The following is a 19,703-nucleotide window of genomic DNA, read 5'->3' on the forward strand; positions in this document are numbered from 1 at the left end:
CCCTATTGCCCCTGAGCAGGCCGTGACTGATGTGGTCGTCGCCGTCCGTGCCATGCCGCTTTCAAGCGACGCCACCCTATCAGAATCCAATGTGATATCCGCATTCGACATCGACAACGTCAATACCTCACACGAAAGGCTGAACCTCAGCCTCTGAACCCACCAACACCCCCCGTCCGACAACACCACAAATCCACGGCGACAATGCTGCGATAGAAATGCGTGGCCAAAGCTAGCAAACAAACCCGGTCGAAGAGCTAGTTATTATGAAACGCCACGGCGCCAACGGCGAGAACAATGGCCTCCTGGGCGGCAGCGACTGGGAGGAGTTGAACGAATACCCCAGCCGCGCGGGCTCTCACTCGCCCTCTCTGCGGAGCGATGATGCTGCGAACGCGAAGGAGGACGAGACAAGGAGCGCGTCGCGCACGCGGCCGACCCCGAGGACGCCTATGAAAGTGCACTTCGATATCCCCCGCGACGACGACTCGCTCGCCGAAGCGGGCTATATGAATGGAGGAGACGCGCATGAGGGGAGAGGCGGGGCTATAAGGAATTCAGACCATCTAGACGATGATGATGATCGTCACGATGACGACGAGGGCCACGATGCGCCGCTGCTCCCCAGCGCAAGCACTCCGATCGACTCTGCGTTAGAGAACCCAGATGATCGCCCGACGTCGTCGCTGCAGGCTGCGATCTCGAATATGTCGAACTCGATTCTGGGCGCGGGGATAATCGGGCAGCCGTACGCGCTGAAAGAGGCGGGGCTGGCTGCTGGTGTGACGCTGCTGGTAGTCCTCACTGTGGTCGTCGACTGGACCATCCGGCTGATTGTTATAAACTCCAAGATGTCGGGGCGGAATACATTTCAGGGGACGGTGGAGTTCTGTTTTGGATGGTGGGGACTGCTGGCTATTAGCTTTGCGCAGTGGGCGTTTGCGTTTGGAGGTATGGTGGCGTTTGCGGTGATTGTGGGGGATAGCATTCCGCCGGTGATCGAGGCCATTTGGCCAGGTATGAAGGATATTAGATACCTGGGATGGTTGGCAGGGAGGTCGGGCGCGATTGTGGTGTTTATTGGGTGTATCAGCTGGCCTTTGAGTTTGTATAGGGATATTTCGAAGGTTAGTGCAGACCCTGGATTTCTCATACGAGAAGCTACTGCTAGTGGCCATGAGAACGAGAATGAGAACGAGAATGTAGCTAATTATTCTCACACAGCTGGCAAAAGCGAGCACATTGGCGTTATTCAGTATGTTGGTTATCATCGGAACGGTAGTAACGCAGGGATTCTCAGTCCCCGCCGAGCTACGAGGAACGTTCGATTTACCACTCTGGACCATCAACGTCGGCATCTTCCAAGCCATCGGCGTAATCTCCTTTGGTGTGCACCCCTTCCCCCTCGCTACCGCCCCTTTTAATAACCCATCTAACACCCCCCAGCCTTCGTCTGCCACCACAACACCCTCCTAATCTACTCCTCCCTCTCCACGCCCACCCTAACCCGCTTCTCCCTCCTCACACACATCAGCACCATCATCTCCCTCTTCGCCTGCCTCGCCATGGCCCTCTCCGGCTTCCTCACCTTCGGCTCCCTAACCGACGGCAACGTACTCAACAACTTCCCCAACTCACCTCTCGTCAACCTGGCCCGCTTCTGCTTCGGCCTGAACATGCTCACCACCCTCCCCCTCGAAGCCTTCGTCTGCCGCGAGGTGATGGTGAATTTCTTCGCCCCCTCCGCTGCTGCCGATGCACCTATTATGGACTCCCACGACTCGCCCGCCCACGACACCAGCACCGTCGTCCATGTCGCGCTGACCACTGGATTGGTCTGGGGCGCGGCGCTCATCGCGACGCAAGTATGTGATCTTGGCACGGTGTTTGAGATCATTGGCGCCACGTCTGCGAGTATTCTGGCGTACATCCTCCCGCCGCTTTGCTACCTTAAGCTGAGCAAGAAGAAGGACTGGCGGAGGCCGGTGGCATGGGGGGTTGTTGCGTTTGGATGCACGGTGGCGGCGATGACGCTGCTGCTTTCAGCGGTGAAGGTTTGGACGGGCGAGCATGCTGCGGTTAAGAAATGCCATAGTTAAGAAGTGTAGGCAGAGTAGTTAGTCCATAAGTCAGGAAATATAAGGCGAAAGGACGGGTTTGATAGATGTTACAATATACGAGCGGCCGTTTTGACCTGTGTAGATTATGGATATTTTGGATGTAGAAACAATAGAAAACGGCTTACTGCCAGGTTGATATCTCTAATATTTCTTGAATAAGTCCTGTTAACACTGAGCATTTTGAGCCCATCATACTAGAACGCGTCGACCTGTTCGAAGATCTCATAGAAATCGGCGAGGCAAAGATATCCACAACCCTCGGACATATCTCAGCCTTGTGATTATTGTGGCGCATGGTCGCGGCGTATATCAGCACCTCAAATCAAAGCAGCTTGCCAATTTTGGTTATCGTATAATGACACGACATCGTATTTACTGGGCTGTATCTCGACCTTGGCTTTTGACTCAGCCGTCTTTCCTATTAGGCAAGCTGGTCGCAGCTTAGCAACAGCTGATTTCACGATCCCACGGCACAAGTACATACTGGCAGCAGGCCAAAAGAAATATACAAAAATGAGTAAACCATGGATCGATTCTCAAATCAGCGAACTCATCGCCGAGCACGGCACCGTCCCTCCCCCCTACATCAAGCACCCCAACATCCACCCCCTTGAAATCTTCTGGCGCATGGGCTCTGGCGAGAGCTACATCATGGTATATGGTACCTGGTGGGAGCGCCAAAAACCCTTGATGGACGAGACGCAAAAGATTGAATATTTCCGGCAATTCCCGCCGCCGCCGCTGTGGCTGACTTGGATGATTGATCTGCTGTGGGTGCCGGAGGATGAAGAGATGGATTTAGATCCTGAGGAGGCGGATTACTTCAAGTATTTCTTGCGCACGAAGGCGTTGGGGTTTGGGACGGAGGATGAGTGTAAGAGGGCTTGGTTTTTGCATAATGAGGAGATGGAAGCAGAATTGGATAAGGAGGAGGAGGAGAATGAGTAGGGAGAGGTCACAGCATATGGCAGATATAGAACTTTACACAAGAAAAGGGTTCAAAATAATGCCTAGCACAAGACTGAGAATATAGAATCCACCCCCTCCCCACAACGCAACTACAAAAGTATCCCATGTCGCACCCTCGGTAGCAATCCCGAGCCTGACGCCTGCCGCAATGAAGGTATAAATAATATAATACAAGAACCCCTTCATCTCCCAACCCCTCTTCCCATCTCAAACAACTCGCGGCCCCTACCTCGGCACAACACTGCTCACACTAGCACTCCTGCTCCCCCCCGCCACACTCCCAGCCGCACTCCCCTCCTCAGCCTGCCTCTCCAAAAAACCCGTCCACAGCTCCGCCAAGCTCTCCTTCGGCGCACCCTGCAGATCAGGGAAGAACTCGGCATTCAAGCTTGGTGTGCTGGGCGTACGGTGGAACGGGCTCTGTGGGAGGCGTAAGGAGGATCCTGCGGTGCCGGGACGCGCGAGACCGGCTTGCTCTTTTTGCTCTTCGGTCCAGGAGAGGAGGGAGGCGATGACTTGAAGGATCTGGAATTTCTTGGGGTCGGAGCGGTCGAGGGCCAGGAAGCGGAGGAAGTAGTTTGTGACGATTTGGCTATAGGATGTTAGTGTGTTATTGTTCTGGGATAGGGGAGTATGGAAAGGGGGAGAGTGGCTAACCGGTCAACGTTATCTTCTGGCTTGGCTTTCTTGAGGAAGCGGAGGGCCTTGGCGAGGTGGTCGTTAAGGACTATAGCCTCGTGACGTAGCTTTCCGAGGAGGATGTTCTTCTCCTTGACTTCCTTCTCGAATGGCGCCAATCGCTCCAGCTGCGCCGTCAAGTTCTCATTATCCGCCTCCGCCGCCGTCGCTCTCATATCAGCTTCAGCGACGACCTTGTTGAGTGCCTCAAGCTGCGCCTGCGTCGTCTCCACCATCTCGCGGAGCTCGACCCTACGCGCCTCCTGAATCTCCTGCAGTGCCCTCTGCAGCCCATCCACAGCCTGCGACTGGCTATCCCGCTCCGAAGCCGCGCGTTCAAACGACTCACGCTGCGTGGATAGCTGGTCCTCCAACTCGGCGACGCGGTCAGCTAGGCCCTCGCGGATAGACCGCTCCTCCATAGCCAGGACCTCCCAATCTCCCATCGCCTCCTTGGCCGCCTCAGCCTCCTCCCTCAGGTGCTTCGTCTGGGTCAGCAGGTCCTCGCGCTCGCGAAGCCAGTTCTGCTGGGACAGGTTGCTGCGATTCCGCAGCGTGGAGAGCTCCTTCGAGTTCTCCGATTCCTGGGCCGAGAGCTGCGTAACCTCCTGCTCCGCCTTGTCAGCCGCAGCCTTGAGGGCCGCATTCTGCGTCTCTAGCTCCTCAATCTGGTCTTTCGCCTCGGACAACTCCTGCCTATCAGCCGCCAGACGCTCCCCAAGCGTCGACTTGATCGTGTTCACTCTGCCCAAGAGGTTCTGGTACTGCGACTGCGCCTGCTCCTTAGCCTGCTCGCTCTCCTCCAGCTCCGAGTGGACAGCCGATAATTCCTCCTTGTGCCGCTCCTGGATGTCCTCTAGCGACCTGCGCAGCGCCTCGACTTCCGCCCGCAGCGCCTCGCGGTCCTGTGACATGGCTTCGAGGCGGACACTCGCATCTGTGGTGTCGGAGGCGTTGCTCCCTATGCTCTCGTCGGGGGCTTCTCGTGTGGGTGACACGTTGCCTTGTTTCGTATCTGCGGGGGATGCGTGGCCATTCGTATGCCCGTCCGTTTGCCCGTTCACTTTGGCGTCGGCCGTCTCGTCCGATTGTTCCGCTGCGGCGGATGTGGTCTGTAAATTCATCAGCGGGGGCTCGTCGAGGCGCTGGTGGACAGGTGGCTTCCGTACCACAACTGGGGAATCGGGCTGTGCCTCCTCATCCTCCTCGTCTTCAGCAGGGCCACTTCCGTTTGCTGGCGTAATTGATGGCTTAGCCAAGTCGCCGTTGAGTTTCGACTTTGACTTTTTCTTTTTGTTGGCCTTCTTCTTCGGCGCTGCGGGTCGTGGGGGTCAGCTTTGGGGGAGTCTTTTAAATTGGCCGGAAATGGCGAATTGTAGGAAAGGCAGGCGAAGGGGAGCAGAGAGATTGACGACGAACCTAAAGAAGAAACCTGTGGGTTATCTGAGGGCGCAATGGCGGACATGATTGCTGATGTCTGAAGACTGCCAGAGCATCGTACTGTACAGCGGTTGTCGTACTGTATACAGCGGACTTTGTTTCGTTATCAGGACAACTCGTAACGGGCCAGCTCGCTTCGATAAAGTAAGTTAGTGCCGACCTCCCAACTTCCCTGTCCGCTGAAACAGACGAATCGTCGCCCAGCCTTGCACACATGGAACTTCGTATTGCGTTGCGTGACCATTTTACTTCCTAAAATAAAAAATACCAACAAATAAGCCGTTGCTACCTACGTCTTGACTACCTAGGTGATGTATTGCCTTTGTAAGGCAAATACACTCAGGCAATTCATACGCAATGTTGCCCATATAGAAGTGGAACCGGCTTTTCGCCATGCCTTTCCAAGATCGCCATTCGAGAAGTCGAGACGGGGATTGAGCACTTTCAACGCTCTGCGCATGCAACAGACCTCACGTCACTTGCAAAAGTCGACAGACGGGGAAGGTGAATCCTCTGCATATACGGCTACACCCACTTCCGAGAGCGACAAGGCCACGCCTTCGCAAGAGGGCAGCCATGCTCCAGCGCCAGCTTTTTTCGAAATTACACCAGATATAATAGACCAATTGGCAGCAGGGGCCGCAAAAGACGCCCCAAAAAGAGTCGAACAGCCTCTTGAGCCTCTCGAGCGCGAATACCGGGAGCGGACACCTGAGCGGCGCACAAACAGGAGGGAAACCCCTGACAAATTTGCGAGGAAACCTTTTAACAGAGCAGCTCCCGTAAACCCATACCAAGACGACTCTTCCGCCCCTCGAAAGAACTTCCGCTCCAAGTACTCAGAGGACCCGGAAGTCCCCACCCGCTTCCCCAAGAAGACCACCAAAAAAGAAGAAGACGACTGGACCCCCCCCCCGCGCCTCCCCTGGCAAAGCCAAAAAGCCGCCCTCCAAGAAAAATTCTCCGAAGGCTGGGCCCCCCGCAAGCGCCTCTCCCCCGACGCCCTAGCCGGCATCCGCGCCATCAACGCGCAGTTTCCCGAGCAATATACCGTTCCCGTGCTCGCGGCGAAATTCGAGGTCTCGCCTGAGGCTATTCGAAGGATCCTGAAGAGCAATTGGAGGCCCGATGAGGAGGAGGAGGAGGATCGGAAGAGGAGGTGGTATAAGAGGGGGCAGCAGGTGTGGACGAGGTATGCGGAGTTGGGGCTGAAGCCGCCGAGGAGGTGGAGGGATGAGGGGATTGGGAAGAGGGAGAAGGGGTGGAAGAGCAAGGATAAGGAGGAGAGGGATAAGGAGAGGGAGACGATGAGTACGACTTGGAATCCGAGGTTGACGAGGAAGCCGGAGGGGGATGGGTTTGTGTGATTGGAATAAAGGGGGGGACGTGTATGGTATAGGAGGAATGCATTTATCTGGGCGCAAGGGAAAATTGTTGTAGGATATTATGTAGGATATTATTGTACGATATTGTAGGATATGGATATCAGCGGTCCGCTTGAAACAAATATATAAGAACTCAAGTTTATATGGCCGACGCCTTTAATTCTTCTAATCGCTAGCTACCAAGCACACATATCTATCACAATCTACTGGATGTACTTCTTCAGACCCCTCAGTCTCTCCTTAGCCGTGTCCAAAACATCATCATTCTTGCAAACCGCGAATCTCAGATAATCCTCCGCCAAGTGTGCATTCTGCTCAGTATAAAACTCCGTCGGTGGAATCGCCGCTACGCCCACCTCCTGGATCAAAAACCAGCAGAGCTTGAAGTCCCGCGGCCTGTTCGCAACATGGGCAGGGAAGGGGTAATCCTCCGGCAGCTTGACCTTGCTGAAGTTGACGAGAACGAAGTAACCGCCCTCGGGCTCAGAGTAAGGTAGGCCAAGCTCGGGCCAGATCTCATTGAAGCGATCCATCTTGGCCTTCATCTCGGCCTTGGCTTCGGTCCAGAACCCGTTCTTGTCGGCCTCGTTGAAGCCGATGGCGCAGGCCTCTTGGAGGGGAGACACGGAACTGTAGCAGATACGGGTGTGGGCTGCGGCGACGTACTTGATGAGGTGGGGTTGACCGATGAGCCAGCCGACGCGCCAGCCTGTGGCGTAGAAGTTCTTGCCTGCTGAGCCGACGGTGAGAGTTAGGCGCTCGATTTCGGGGGAGAGAGTGGCGATGCGGGTGAATGGGACGTAGAAGAGGCGGTCGTAGACTTCGTCGGAGAGGATGATGATGTTGTTCTCGACGCACAGCTGGCCGATCTTGAGGAGCTCGTCTTTGGAGAAGACTTTGCCGACGGGGTTGTGGGGGGTGTTGAGGACGATCATCTTGGTCTTGGAAGTTACGGCGGCCTTGAGCTCGTCGAAGTCGATCGACCATTCTCCTGCTGAGGAGGTCTCGGTGGCACCGTTTACAGGTGGGTGGAGGGGGACATATACGACCTTTCCGCCGGGCATGGCGATGTTGCTGATGTATTGGTCGAAGAAGGGCTCGAATACGATGACCTCGTCTCCTGGCTCGATGAAGCCCATGAAGGCACTCAGCATGCCTATGATCATAAGCAATTGTAGGTGTAATGGACATTAGTTTGCATACCCTCATTTGCACCAGTGGTGATTGTGACCTCAGTGACAGGGTCGATTTCTCTGCCCCAGAAGGGAGAGTAGGCATCGGCGAGTGCCTTCTTCAGAGATGGACGACCTGTCGTGGGGGAGTATTGGTTGCACTCGACTCTATCCAGGGAAGCTTTGGCAGCATCTGTAATGAACTTGGGGGGGTTGTATCCGAAGAAGCCCTGCCCCATGTTGACAATTGGCTGCTTTGGAGACGCGGCAGCAGCCTCATTCACAATTGTCCTGCTCAGGTCAGTATGGATATAGAATCTAACCAGGCCGAGACGTGAGGAATCACAGGCAGCTCGAGGAAGCACCAAACATACCACACATCTTGTCTGTTATTGGAGACCCTAGCCGCAGGTAGCAGCTTCGCTCTGTTGTCCATCGTATTGCTGAAGCTTCTCACAGCCAGGTGCGTAGTTTGTGTATGTTTGTTGTTTCTCAATGCAAGAAAGCTGGAGAGAATGGGAGAGCTTCGTTGAAGTTTCATGAATAGCTCTCCTGTTGGAAAGGTTCAGAGCAAGAGGAAGCAGAGGCGCGACGAGGCTGTGATGGCGGGGAAGAAGAGGAGGTTATTCAACTGTCAAGAGTAAGTCGTGAGTAATTATAAGAGGGGTCATACACGACGGTAACTTACGGCTTTAGAATTCTAGTTCCGTAGTCATCTACCAGCAATGCAATTGGACCATTAGCTCTTGCGCAATCGAGTTGGGGTAACATGGCGGGGTATGATGTCCTAAGGTCCACTAAATGGAGGCCGGAATCGGCGGAACTATGTTGCCCAGAACCACGCAGGGTACAGCCGAACACCCTTAACCTGTCAGCCTTGCGTTGTTGGCTTCAGGCTGCGGAGCTACGACTTACCTTGCATGGTTGCTTCAGCTTCATCATTGTGTCCACGACTATTGTATATACGCTTGCCGCCAGCTTGCCGCCAACTTACTGCGATTGAGCCACCTCTGATACTGCTTCGACTTTATACTGCTATCATAGATTGATAAGCATTGCATGCGACACCCCCAAGCTCTTCCACCGGCCACGAGGCCGCAACATCCTCTCTCACCTCCACCGTCACCGTGAGGACCGCGACAAACACACAACCATGGAGGAACCCACCACCACCACCCCGCCTCCCAAGGCCGAAGCCCCCTTTCCGCTCACAATCCGCTTCACGACCTCCCTCCCTGACCTGGACCTCGACATCCCCCTCCCCAGCCGCACCACAATCATAACCCTCAAATCGCTCATCCGCGCTGCCCTCCCCCCTTCCCACTCCCCCAACCGCCTCCGCCTCATCTACTCCGGCCGCCTCCTCCCCGACGCCTCCCTCCTCACCACCGTCCTCAAACCACCACCCCCTCCCCCGCCCCAAGCAGACCGAAAAGGCAAAGCCCCCGTCCAGCCCACACAGCGCATCTACATCAACTGCTCCATCGGCGACGCCCTCTCAGCCGAAGACCTCGCCTCCGAAGCCAGCAGCGCGCGGGCCCCCTCGCCCGCCGCCCCTGTCGCTGCTCCCACCACGACGGCGGCGCAGCCGCGCGGTTTCGACAGGTTGCTGACGAGTTCGTTTACCCCGGCGGAGGTGGGCGCGTTAAGGCTGCAGTTCATGGCCGTGCAGGCTTCGATGCATACGCCGGATACGATGCCGTCGCCGACGACGCTGAGGCGGATGGAGGATGCGTGGCTGGATGATAATGGGAGTGGGGGAGGGGTGGCGGAGGTGGAGGCTGCGGGAGGGGCGTTGGATGATTTGCTGTGGGGGCATGTGATGGGGTTTTTGTGGCCGTTGGGGGCGTTGGGGTGGTTGGGGAGGGAGGACTGGGCGTGGAGTGAGCGGAGGAGGATGGCGGTTTGGAGTGGGGTGGTGTTGGGGATGGGGTTTGGGTTGATGAGGATGATGGGGTAGGGGGAAAGGAAAATTGTACAGTGTGTACTCTATGATGGATGGGGAGAGGGAGTTTGTATAATATGGCAGCGTGGCATTGGGATTGGGTTTGCGTGGAGTTTATGGGCGCTTGGAGCTGATGTTTCTAGAAGGGTTCTAGAAGGACTCTGATGAGAAGCGCGTCTGCGAACCACTGTCAAATCCCATGTATTATGGGGCCTAGGGAGCGCCTGAGAGGTGCTCTGGTAGCATAAATTATGCACAGTTACAAACAGGTATCAACAGGCGCTTCGAGGATCTTGTGCAACAGCTCAGACATATCACCACCGGCTTCCCCGAGAGGGACGAAAGTGATATTGTCCGAGGGTATGAAAGTCACAGTACTAGAGTATCAGTTATGACGTCTGGCGCCTCTGTTCTCCATGCATGCTCGCGGTGATCGCCTGGGATCGATGCGGTGCTAGGTCTCACATCGCCTGAAACGAGAGAAATTGCAGGGCTGGCAGTGGAATGAATCACTCTAGTCGCGGCCGCCAATGACGGAGATGAGCAGAAGGTATTATTGTGTGTCTTATGCGTACTGTGTACTCTTTGCTATGGTATTGGTCAGTAATTTATTATTGACTTTTTCTTGGTTTATTATCGATTTATTATTGATGTGATTGATGGTGGTTGTGTGAGAACTGGAGTCAAGCCTTCTCCTGCATTCTTGCGGATTCTTATTGCTGCTTGTTGCTGTACCTAAGAGGCTTGGTAATCGCTGTTAGCGGGCGAAGGAGAAGGGGATTGAAGGGTGGAGACCCTGTTTGCGGTAGTTCGGGTGCTGCTTACGGTGCGGAGAAATGGCGAACCCCCTCGTCGTCGCTCCTTTCCCATCGTAAAGAGCCCTGTAGACACACAAGGTACTTACAGTACGGTAGTACAGTGGGTGTGTTGCGTGGTACCGTACATGCCCTGTGAGGTTGGTGGCGGAAAGGCCGTCTAGGCTCTAAATTTAGCGAATGACCGAGCCACAAACCCCCGTGATTTGTGCTATTCGTCTATTTGTCTCTGTGTGTGCACTGTTGCTGTTGGCTCGAGCGAGTTTCAAGGTTTCAAGGTCTCAACTCGCCATTTCCGCCGCATGATGCAAGTCTAAGACCCGAAGGGCTCATGACATGACGACTCACACTCTCTTCTGACCTTGGATCAGCTACTTTCGCCGTCGCCAGCTCGTCACTCTTCATACCTTCTCGTCGCCTTTCTTGCATTCACGTTCTCTTCAAACTATACAGTACTCCCAGCAGTCTTACACCCCGCAGCTTCTTGCTCAGCCTTACGACTACGCCGCCTTCCTCGTGGTCTATGACACAACGATCGACCTCACAGCATTCCAACTACGCCTCTTCGCGTGCTACTACACGCTCGACCTACTCGAGAGCATCCCGTCGCTTTGACTCGACAGCTCTGAAGCAAACCGTCCTGCCCAGTGACAAAGCGGAGCACGCTGCGCTCTCAACGCACACACGACCCTTCCGACACACGACGATACACCCCGACCAACCCAAACAAAGCAACCATGAAGGAAATACCTGAGCACCAAGACTCGCCCGACGAGACCACGGTCCAGCCCACACCACCAGACAACATGGTTGAAGACACCTCAATCGAGGATGCCCAGCCCTCCCACGAGGACAGCCAGAGCTCGCTCCCCCCACGCATCGCCGCGCGCTTCTACCGGCCCTCGTCCAGCCGCCGCAAGTCGTCCGCCGCGTCGTCACGCCGAAACTCCATATCATCCATGCACTCACACCACTCTCACGCCTCAAACCTCTCTCTCCACGGCGGACCGCAGAGCAACCACATCGCGCAGCACCTGCGCCGCGCGTCGATCATCGAGGACCGCCGAGCGCGACTCGCCGACCGCGCCGCACATGCCGAGAAGGTACGATTGCGCGCTGCGCTGGCCAAGGCGGCGCCGCGGAGCACGAATAACTCGGAAGAGCGCGCGCTGGCGGCGCAGCAGGCAAGGGAGAAGAATTTAGCGGAGATTGTGGCGAGCTGCGCGGAGGAGGTGAAGAGGGCGAAGGGGATTGCGGAAAGTATGAAGGAGAAGCGTGAGGCGGAGGGGAAGAAGTTGAGGAGGCATATGGAGGAGAGATTGGCGGAGGCGGAGAGGAGGAGGGAGGAGATTTTGAATCGTGGGCATGGACATGGGAAGAGGGGGAGGACTTCGAGTATGGCGAGGGATTCGTCGCCGAGCGCGAATAAGTGCCTCTCGCCCATGCCAGAAGCTGTGGAACATATTTCTGAAGATACGGCTGCTAGTCGTATCCAGAACTCTTGGAGGACGCATATACGCTGGAAGGCCTTGAAGGAGTTTACTGAGCTTGGGTTGACGATTGAAAAAGCTCGGGATACTTCCTTTGAGGATGTAGTGACCCTGCTGGCTCAAGAGAAGGTCCTCCTAAGCACTGCTCAGATACTTCGGATATGTGGTCTGAAGGAAGGGGAGAGCGGGTCTGTCAACGAAATGACCGCAGTGCGGACATTTCTCAGCGCGTTCCTCATCCTCGGACATCCGACTCAAGTTTTGAGCAGTAAAGGAGGTAATGGGGAGCAAGAGCAGGTGGGAGCGGCCCCAAGCGCGCCTATGTGCCGTGATGACCTTGCTAATCCACAGTTACAGGAGCTTGTTGCGAAGGCCGGGGATCTACTCATATCCTTCGAGAACGTTATATCGCGGTTAACTGCCTTCAATAACTATACCCCCCCGCCCAGACAACTTGCTCCGTTGTCGGAGTCGTATGCGACGTTTTACAATGCCTTCATTGCGTGGAAGGCTCGCGACTCTAATACGCTGGTTGACATGATGGTCCTGCAGTTTGTTGAGCTCGACGCTATATGGGAGACTGTCAAGGACAGCACAGAGGAGGCTGTGACGGCCTCATACCGTGATGGCATCCGAGCGAACCAGCTGAAACTCATGGTCAGAATCAAGAAGTTGGCAGGCCCGGTGCATGGCAAGCGCCTTATATCGAATGCCATCAAAGAAGCCCGGAAGGCAAGGGCAACCAAGCCGACGGGAGATTCTCGCCCGAGAGCAAGCGTGATAAGCTCAACTCCGACGCCTGATCTTCAAGAGTTAGCGAAGTCAGAGCAGACGGTAGAGAAGCACCTCCAGACTATGACACCGCCGGCTACGCCTACGCGGACGGCACCTGTCGCCGATGCGAATCACGCGGAGCGCCTCAGGACGGTGCAATCGTTGCTGCCTGACAACCGCAATGTCATCCATGAACTGGCGATCGATAAGGAGTATCGTATCGCTATGGAGGATTGCTTGGAGCAGCGCGGTGTAGTCAACCGCGCGATCTTCGACGCTATGCGCCGGGAGGTCGCTGCTGGCAACAGTGATCCTTGGACTCTGGCCATGGCCGAGAACATCAAGGGCAAGCTTCACAGGCTGCTGCAGCCAAACACGTCGCTGCACAACTTGATAAGTGGTGTCTTGGATGTTGACGTTGTCCGCCAGGAGCTCCGCGCCGGGAGTTTCTCATACGAGAAGTTCTTCTCGTTCATGAGCACCATCTTGCCCAAGCTCTGCGCCCCGATCCGCGACGAAGAAGTCAAGGACCTAGTCCAGAATAAGCTTCAGAACGGAGACCTAGTCACGCGTCTCGAGGCATTGATGCATTTCATCGACGTAATGCAGCTCGACTACGCGAACTACATGCTCTCCGAGTCCTCCCCGGAGCTCATCAAACACGCGATCCCTTACGAGCAAAAGCACTTCGCCGATAGTCTCGAGCAAGGCGTACACACTCTCGAGCACACTGAAATGTGGTGGAATGCCGCGCGCACCAAAGTCCTTGACGAAACCGCACGCCGAGACCCGGAAGGCGTCAATCTCCCGCGCAGCCGCCCGACACCAGAGAAATTCTACTCCCAAATGCTCATTGATGTCTTCACCGATATCAGCGCGGAGTCTGGGCCGCATCTTCCTGAGACCCTGCAACTCGATGCGCGCCGCATTAAGCGCGTACGCGCGGATTTGCTGCGTATCCTCTGCGCCGGGGCGGTACTCATCCAGGCCAAGAACCTGCTCAAGCGCGACGTGCGCAGCCAATGGAAGACAGAGGCGTCGCGCATCCTCAGCGTCCTCGAGGGCGCTAAGTCGGCTGCCTCAGCAAAAGACGGGATTCAAGCTGCCCTTGAATCTTGCAGAAGTATGCCATCAGCCACCAAAGCGCATCTGCGCGAGCTAGTCGCCAGGGTGGCGGAGAATACATACGAGCTCGGCTTGATGGAGACAGCAACGCTGCGGGAGCCGGTCATGAGACTCTTACTAAAGAGGCTGAGGACCCACGTCCATGCCCGCGTGTCGGCAACGACAGCGAGCGAGAAGGTGAAGGCTACCACGACGGCGAGCGAGGGGCTCGCGACGCTGGGCTTGCCGGAGTTTGTGGCGCCGATTGGAAAGATTGTGGAGGAGATTGCGAGGGTTGGGGCGGTGGATCGGGAGGCGCATGCGTTGTGGTATGAGATTTTGGAGAAGAAGGCTGCGGCGGGGCAGGAGGATTTGGTGCGGGCTTAGGTTTTGGTTGGGAGGCTGGGAGGTTGGGAGGTTGGGAGGTTTGGGGGATCGGATGGGAGGATGGGAGGATGGGAGGATTTTGGGTGTTTTTATTGTTTTGGGAATGGCATTGGATGGTTGGGATTGGGAGGCGTTTGGGAGAGGGCGGCTTGGGATGGGCTGATTTAGATTCCCCTGGGTTGGTTTAAATTGTATGGGATGGGTTTGGGTTTGGCACTTTGGAAGGGGGGTGCCGATAGCGTTGGCATTTGGAGATTATAGAGAGATGGCTTGTTAGAGGCAGAGCGAAGAGCATACTGCAATATATTGCATCAGCGTTGCCAGTTGGCATTTCAAGTTGGTTTTTGTCTTGATGGAAATCTTTGTGGTGATTTTCTTATGGTGCAAAAGGGTCTTTCTAGACGCTACAGTTAACTAACCTTTCATATAAGGGTCCTGCAGATAAGCATACCTATATTATTAAGAACTATGATCTCAGTCCTGCCTCATGAATCTTATAGTGTGAAACCCGCAAACTATTATAAACAAGTATGTGCCAAGGCGAGGCTGCATATGTGGACCGCGCAGCAATTCGCCATTGGCCCGATCCACAAAGCTATGAAAAATAATTCACGTGACCTAGCGATTAGAGGAAATTTATTTCTCGCCAGCATCCAGCGATGATAATAAATCGCAACTCCCCCCAGTGAAATCCAACGCTCAAACCTCTCCAAGCGTGTCACCCACCCCACCATCACCTACCTGGCTCCGACCAGCGCTACCTACCTCCCATCACCACCTACGAAATTCTCCTCCCGACACACGAGACACAATGTCAACCAAGCGCAAGCTCCCCTCCAAACTCGCCGCCCCGGTGGTAAAGCCCGCGCGCACACCGAGCAAACAGATTCTCTCCGAAGCACGAGCTGTTGTTACCGGGTCAGCGCTCGATCTCGACTCTCCATCCGTCCAACTGAACGGCTCAAACCACCTCGATCTCACGCAACTCTCCTCTGATAACTCCTCCGACGACGATGATGAGGATGAAGACCCAGCGAACTTCCACGCCGAAGGCCCAGCAGACGACGCAGACGATATCTCCATGACCGACGCTGCCGAGCCCAGCTTCGGCGACCTAGTCCTCGCGCACACCAGCGAGCCCATCTCCGTCTCCTCCGCTTTCCCCTCCACCGCAAAGTCCGCGTCCTCTGCTCTCGCTGCTCCCTCGGGCGCTAGTTTGGGAGTCGCGCTGAGCCAGGCGCTGAAGACGTCTGACCACGCCTTGCTGGAGAGCTGTCTGCAGACGTCTGACTTGCCGACTATCCGCGCTACGATCCAGAGGCTTGCAGCGCCGTTGGCGACGACGCTGTTGAGCTTGCTTGCGGGGAGATTGCATAGGCGGCCTGGGAGGGCGGGGAGTCTGATGGTGTGGATCCAGTGGACGCTTGTTACGCATGGAGGGTACCTGGCGACGCAGCCGCAGGTTGTGGCGAAGCTGGCGGAGCTGAATAGGGTTATTGAGGAGAGGGCGAGGGGGTTGCAGGGGCTGTTGGCGTTGAAGGGGAAGTTGGATTTGTTGGATGCGCAGATGCAGTTGAGGAAGAGTGTGAGGGAGGCGAGGATGGGGGAGGAGGAGGAGGAGGATGAGGATGTGGTTTATGTGGAGGGGGAGGAGAGCGAGGCGGAGGTGGTGGAGGGGAAGAGTAAGAAGTTGAAGAGGAGTGAGGAGTTTGGGGATAGCGAGAGTGAGATGTCGGATGATATGCCTGATACCCTTGGCGATCGCATTATTGCAGATTCGGATGATGAGGAGGAGGATAGTGATGATGAGGGTGGACTGCTGGATGATGAGGCTGAGGAGACGGATGATGATAGTGGAGATGACGAGGAGGAGGTGGACTTTGATGACGCTGATGAGGATGAGGAGGACAGCGATGACGCTGCCGCCGCGACGCCTGTGCGCTCATCAAAAATGGCAAGGGTCAATGGCGTGTTTGGGAAGTCGAGATAAACAAAAGTGGTTCTTCATATTGCGATTGCAGCTAGACGGGGAAGGTCGGAGGGGGTGCATCGGATACCGGGGAATGTGTGAGAGCGTGAGAAAGGGGCGGATCGGGAGGCGTAATGTTATGCATGGGCCGGCGTTGTTTCTGCACTCGTTTTCTACGCCGTCCGATCGGAGAGGGGACGTTGTTCATATAGTTGGATGTGCGGCATTGCTGCATGGCATGTGTAGCGTTAGATGGGACTGGAATTAAGAATACGAAAGGCACTGTTTGCGGAAAGAAGGTCGTCTGTTCATTGTTTGAAAGTGAAATGCACAGAAAAAAGCAGGCAGAATTGTAGTAGCGACAATTGCTGATTTGCTGAAGGACAGTTCAAACTACGCTTGGTAAATAGACAAAGCAATATAACTTGAAACCCAGAACACCGTCCTTCCACCCACCGCCCTAGTTGAGAAATAGCATCCCTAATGTGCATCCGCCACACGCCCTCACCATTATAAGAATCTCCTATTGGTCCTGTACCGCGGCGGCGTATAAACCCTTTCAAACGGCGGTGGCCTCCCACTGCCACTTCCCCCCAGCCCCACGGGTCTTAAACTACACCAAATCTTCGCATGGATATTCTCCGCCTCTCCCTGCCCCTCGAAAAACGACTTAATAGTCCTATAATCCGGAAAGTCCCGCGCCTGTGGATCGTCCCCCCCATAGTGAAACATCAGTTGTGACGGAACCCTAAAGTCTGGCCGCATATCGCTGTCGATGACCGCCTTCTTCAGCGTCAATATCGTCATTTGATACCCGACTTTCAATGACAACATGCCCATTCTACCGTTCACCCCGTTGGTCGGCTGGATGCATATAGTCAGCGGGAACGACCTCGGGAGCCCCCCAGGCAGAAACGTCGGCGTAGCCATTTTGCGGAAACACTCGAGATGCGCACTGCGCACGCGCGGCGCCGGTCCATATCCCAGGTCCGCGAGCCGCGTACTTGAGGGCAGTTCCTGCGGCGTCCCGGGCCTGGCAAACCTGCAACGCACAGCGAGCGCGACGCCGCTGCTCCTGTCTTTCATCATGACACGCAGCAGATCTTTGAGGGTGGCGCTCATGGGGATGACGAAGGTGCGCATCTGGGCCACGGCCTCGTCGGCGGGGTTTGGTAGTGGCCCAGGCCAGATCCGCACGGGAATTAGGAAGGTCTGCTCTGGTTCTGTTGGCAGCTGGGGGACCGGCGCGGCTGGGCGATTGAGATTGATGTCGTGGAGCCAACTGTTCATCATGTCGATTTGGCGGATAGGCACCGGCTCGCTCCGCCGCGACCTCTTGGGTTCCGGCTCCGGCCCCTGAGTGGGCCGTTTTGGCGACCGTGGAATATTGGCCGCTGGAGGGCATTTGATGTTCTTCACTACCTTACCCCAGTCTGGCTGTTTTGAGGGTGCGCTACGGCCAGGCGGCGGTTTGGATTTTCTGGGACCCTTCCCATCGAGGATATCAGCGGGCTGCGTGAACTTGTCCCCTGGCCATGGTTTGTGGCGTACGACGGGCTCGGTTCTCCTCACAGGCGGCTGCGCTTGAGCCGTGCCACCGGGCCCCGCTGCAGGAGGCGCCCCGGGCTGATTATTGTTCGTGGGTGGATTCTGGCCCGCCGCCGGGCCACCAGGAGGGTTAACCGGCCCCTGGTTACCGGGTGGAGGGGGATTCTGTCCTGTGGCGGGGCCACCAGGAAGGTTACCCCCCTGGTTATTGGCCGTGGCAGGATTCTGTGGATCGTAATTAATCGCGAGATCGACCTGATGCCGCTGCCGGCGGCGCAGGTTCACAACCTCTTCCATTTCAGGGATCCGCTTAGGCCATACGGTACTCGGGAACTTTCCAAACCATCCATCGAGCATCAAAGTGTCGACGGGTTTGAGCGTTCCATATATTTTCGAAGATGTGGCTCCCCAGGGGTTGAAGTTTTTGAGGCCCGCTCGTGTCCTCCTGACCAATTCCACGGAGGTGGGTCGGAAGGCCGGGTCAAAGTGTAGACATTCGGCGACGAGGCCTCGCAAAACTCTGCTAAGTCTGATTTCCATTTCCAGATCTTCTCCTCCCATAGTTCTATGCCTATGTCGTCTTGTGAGGCGCGTCCGGGTAGGAGGATCAATATAAGGGAAACTATGAGTTTGCATTATGAGGCAAAACATTATGACCCCAACCTGAAAAATATTCGTGCATGCTCCGAGTCGTCGTTTGGGACGTGGAATCCTTCGTAGTTGTTCCTAAGTAAATCAGCACACTGAAGCAAAGCTAGCTAAAAATGGAAATGACCATACCGGCGCCCTATAAATAACAGTTCCGACGTCTTCATACTCATCCAAGTTTTTATCGTGATCTTTGTGGGGCCCGTTCCGTTCGTTGGGGAGAACCTGGGAGAGCCCAAAGTCTGAGATCACAACCCGCCTAGCACCGACGTGTTCATAACCATCAGTCACCGAAACCAGGGCGTTGTCGGGTTTGAGATCGAAGTGCACAACCTCATGCTCGTTCCCCCAGGGCTCCCTACGCGAAAACCGGGATTCCGAGTCCTCCTCATGCCCACGCTCCATAACCATGACCGCTTTGGATAAACAGTGGAACCACGACCACAGCATAGGCTCGTCGGTGAGGTCACCCCTGTAAGAGCTATCGTTGATGTGTTTGGCAAGGCTACCATACTCGCAGTACTCCATGAATATGCGATGCACCTCCCTCCTCTTCTGATCAACCGCTACCCGATCCTGCAGCCCGACATCGCGGTGAACGCGGCCATAGATTTTCGGGAAGTGTCTCGACCCCGTCCTGGTCAGCATTTCCATGATGAATGCCTCGCTGATCAAACCTTTATTAAGCACCGCGCTCGCCTGCTTGACAACGATATCGCGAATCTCCCTCTCCACATCTCCTATTTTATGTGGACCCGCTGCCACATACCGCCAGTGGCCAGCAATCCCGAAGCCGCCAGCCCCTAGGACACTGACAGGCTCCCATCCCTCCGGGAAGCTCTTGTTCCACCGATCCGAGCTAAATAGCCAGTCGTTAGCGCGCGGGTCAGCCTGGTGGATCTGACTCTGCGCTGAATCTCTGTATAAGCTATCTGGGGGATTCCCGACTTGGTTCCATCTGAAGGCGCTGATTTCGCGATCCCTGATTGCCAAGTAGTTCCTTGAGTTTACCGGAGTGGTCCCCCATTTCGAGTGTAGCCATAGGGCCATGTCGTATGATGTGATCCCCCAAACTTGGGTATGGTGTTGCTGGATAGGTCGATATATGAGAGGGCACGAAGATTGGTGATCTGCCAGAAAGGATCAGATTGAAAAATTGCAGAAAATGTGTCCAACTCCAAGCGCGTCCCCAGACAACTTTAATGCCACGAAGACAATGAAACAGCTCGGTGACTTTCCTTCCTTTGTGCCGCCCCAAA

General features: G+C 55.5%; 9 protein-coding genes across 9 annotated transcripts; 6 read left to right on the plus strand and 3 right to left on the minus strand.

Moving 5' to 3' along the window:
- The first annotated feature begins 109 nt into the window (after positions 1 to 109).
- VE01_06312 (uncharacterized protein) lies at positions 110 to 2,262 on the plus strand. Its single transcript, XM_018275764.2, has 3 exons — positions 110 to 1,127; positions 1,225 to 1,387; positions 1,447 to 2,262. The coding sequence occupies exons 1-3, from the start codon at positions 267 to 269 to the stop codon at positions 2,097 to 2,099; spliced, it is 1,677 nt and encodes a 558-aa protein (XP_018128603.1). The 5' UTR covers positions 110 to 266; the 3' UTR covers positions 2,100 to 2,262.
- A 13-nt stretch (positions 2,263 to 2,275) lies between these two features.
- VE01_06313 (uncharacterized protein) lies at positions 2,276 to 3,230 on the plus strand. Its single transcript, XM_018275765.2, has one exon. It carries the CDS (start codon positions 2,634 to 2,636, stop codon positions 3,066 to 3,068), a length of 435 nt encoding a protein of 144 aa, XP_018128602.1. The 5' UTR covers positions 2,276 to 2,633; the 3' UTR covers positions 3,069 to 3,230.
- On the minus strand, positions 3,107 to 5,310 carry VE01_06314 (uncharacterized protein). Its single transcript, XM_059463784.1, has 4 exons — positions 5,187 to 5,310; positions 4,937 to 5,082; positions 3,747 to 4,879; positions 3,107 to 3,681 (listed from the first exon to the last, which is right to left on the minus strand). The coding sequence occupies exons 1-4, from the start codon at positions 5,230 to 5,232 to the stop codon at positions 3,315 to 3,317; spliced, it is 1,692 nt and encodes a 563-aa protein (XP_059319541.1). The 5' UTR covers positions 5,233 to 5,310; the 3' UTR covers positions 3,107 to 3,314.
- A 96-nt stretch (positions 5,311 to 5,406) lies between these two features.
- RRG9 (Required for respiratory growth protein 9 mitochondrial) lies at positions 5,407 to 6,744 on the plus strand. Its single transcript, XM_018275767.2, has one exon. The coding sequence runs from the start codon at positions 5,519 to 5,521 to the stop codon at positions 6,572 to 6,574; it is 1,056 nt and encodes a 351-aa protein (XP_018128600.2). The 5' UTR covers positions 5,407 to 5,518; the 3' UTR covers positions 6,575 to 6,744.
- On the minus strand, positions 6,679 to 8,830 carry VE01_06316 (uncharacterized protein). Its single transcript, XM_018275768.2, has 5 exons — positions 8,680 to 8,830; positions 8,453 to 8,626; positions 8,139 to 8,395; positions 7,796 to 8,055; positions 6,679 to 7,748 (listed from the first exon to the last, which is right to left on the minus strand). The coding sequence occupies exons 3-5, from the start codon at positions 8,303 to 8,305 to the stop codon at positions 6,796 to 6,798; spliced, it is 1,380 nt and encodes a 459-aa protein (XP_018128599.2). The 5' UTR covers positions 8,306 to 8,395; positions 8,453 to 8,626; positions 8,680 to 8,830; the 3' UTR covers positions 6,679 to 6,795.
- On the plus strand, positions 8,661 to 9,724 carry VE01_06317 (uncharacterized protein; the record flags this gene model as incomplete). Its single annotated transcript, XM_018275769.2, has 1 exon — positions 8,661 to 9,724. Exon 1 carries the CDS (start codon positions 8,918 to 8,920, stop codon positions 9,722 to 9,724), a length of 807 nt encoding a protein of 268 aa, XP_018128568.1. The 5' UTR covers positions 8,661 to 8,917.
- A 923-nt stretch (positions 9,725 to 10,647) lies between these two features.
- On the plus strand, positions 10,648 to 14,294 carry VE01_06318 (uncharacterized protein). Its single transcript, XM_059463785.1, has 2 exons — positions 10,648 to 12,311; positions 12,372 to 14,294. The coding sequence occupies exons 1-2, from the start codon at positions 11,262 to 11,264 to the stop codon at positions 14,277 to 14,279; spliced, it is 2,958 nt and encodes a 985-aa protein (XP_059319540.1). The 5' UTR covers positions 10,648 to 11,261; the 3' UTR covers positions 14,280 to 14,294.
- Positions 14,295 to 14,958: 664 nt separating this feature from the next.
- UTP5 (Small subunit (SSU) processome component) lies at positions 14,959 to 16,685 on the plus strand. Its single transcript, XM_018275771.2, has one exon. The coding sequence runs from the start codon at positions 15,091 to 15,093 to the stop codon at positions 16,267 to 16,269; it is 1,179 nt and encodes a 392-aa protein (XP_018128597.1). The 5' UTR covers positions 14,959 to 15,090; the 3' UTR covers positions 16,270 to 16,685.
- KIN3_1 (G2-specific serine/threonine protein kinase) lies at positions 16,562 to 19,494 on the minus strand (the record flags this gene model as incomplete). Its single annotated transcript, XM_018275772.2, has 2 exons — positions 16,562 to 18,522; positions 18,577 to 19,494. 2 exons carry the CDS (start codon positions 19,492 to 19,494, stop codon positions 16,759 to 16,761), a joined length of 2,682 nt encoding a protein of 893 aa, XP_018128535.1. The 3' UTR covers positions 16,562 to 16,758.
- Positions 19,495 to 19,703: the final 209 nt, after the last annotated feature.

The sequence above is a fragment of the Pseudogymnoascus verrucosus genome, assembly GCF_001662655.1.
Source record: "Pseudogymnoascus verrucosus strain UAMH 10579 unplaced genomic scaffold scaffold_35, whole genome shotgun sequence".
Classification (NCBI taxonomy): domain Eukaryota; kingdom Fungi; phylum Ascomycota; class Leotiomycetes; order Thelebolales; family Thelebolaceae; genus Pseudogymnoascus; species Pseudogymnoascus verrucosus.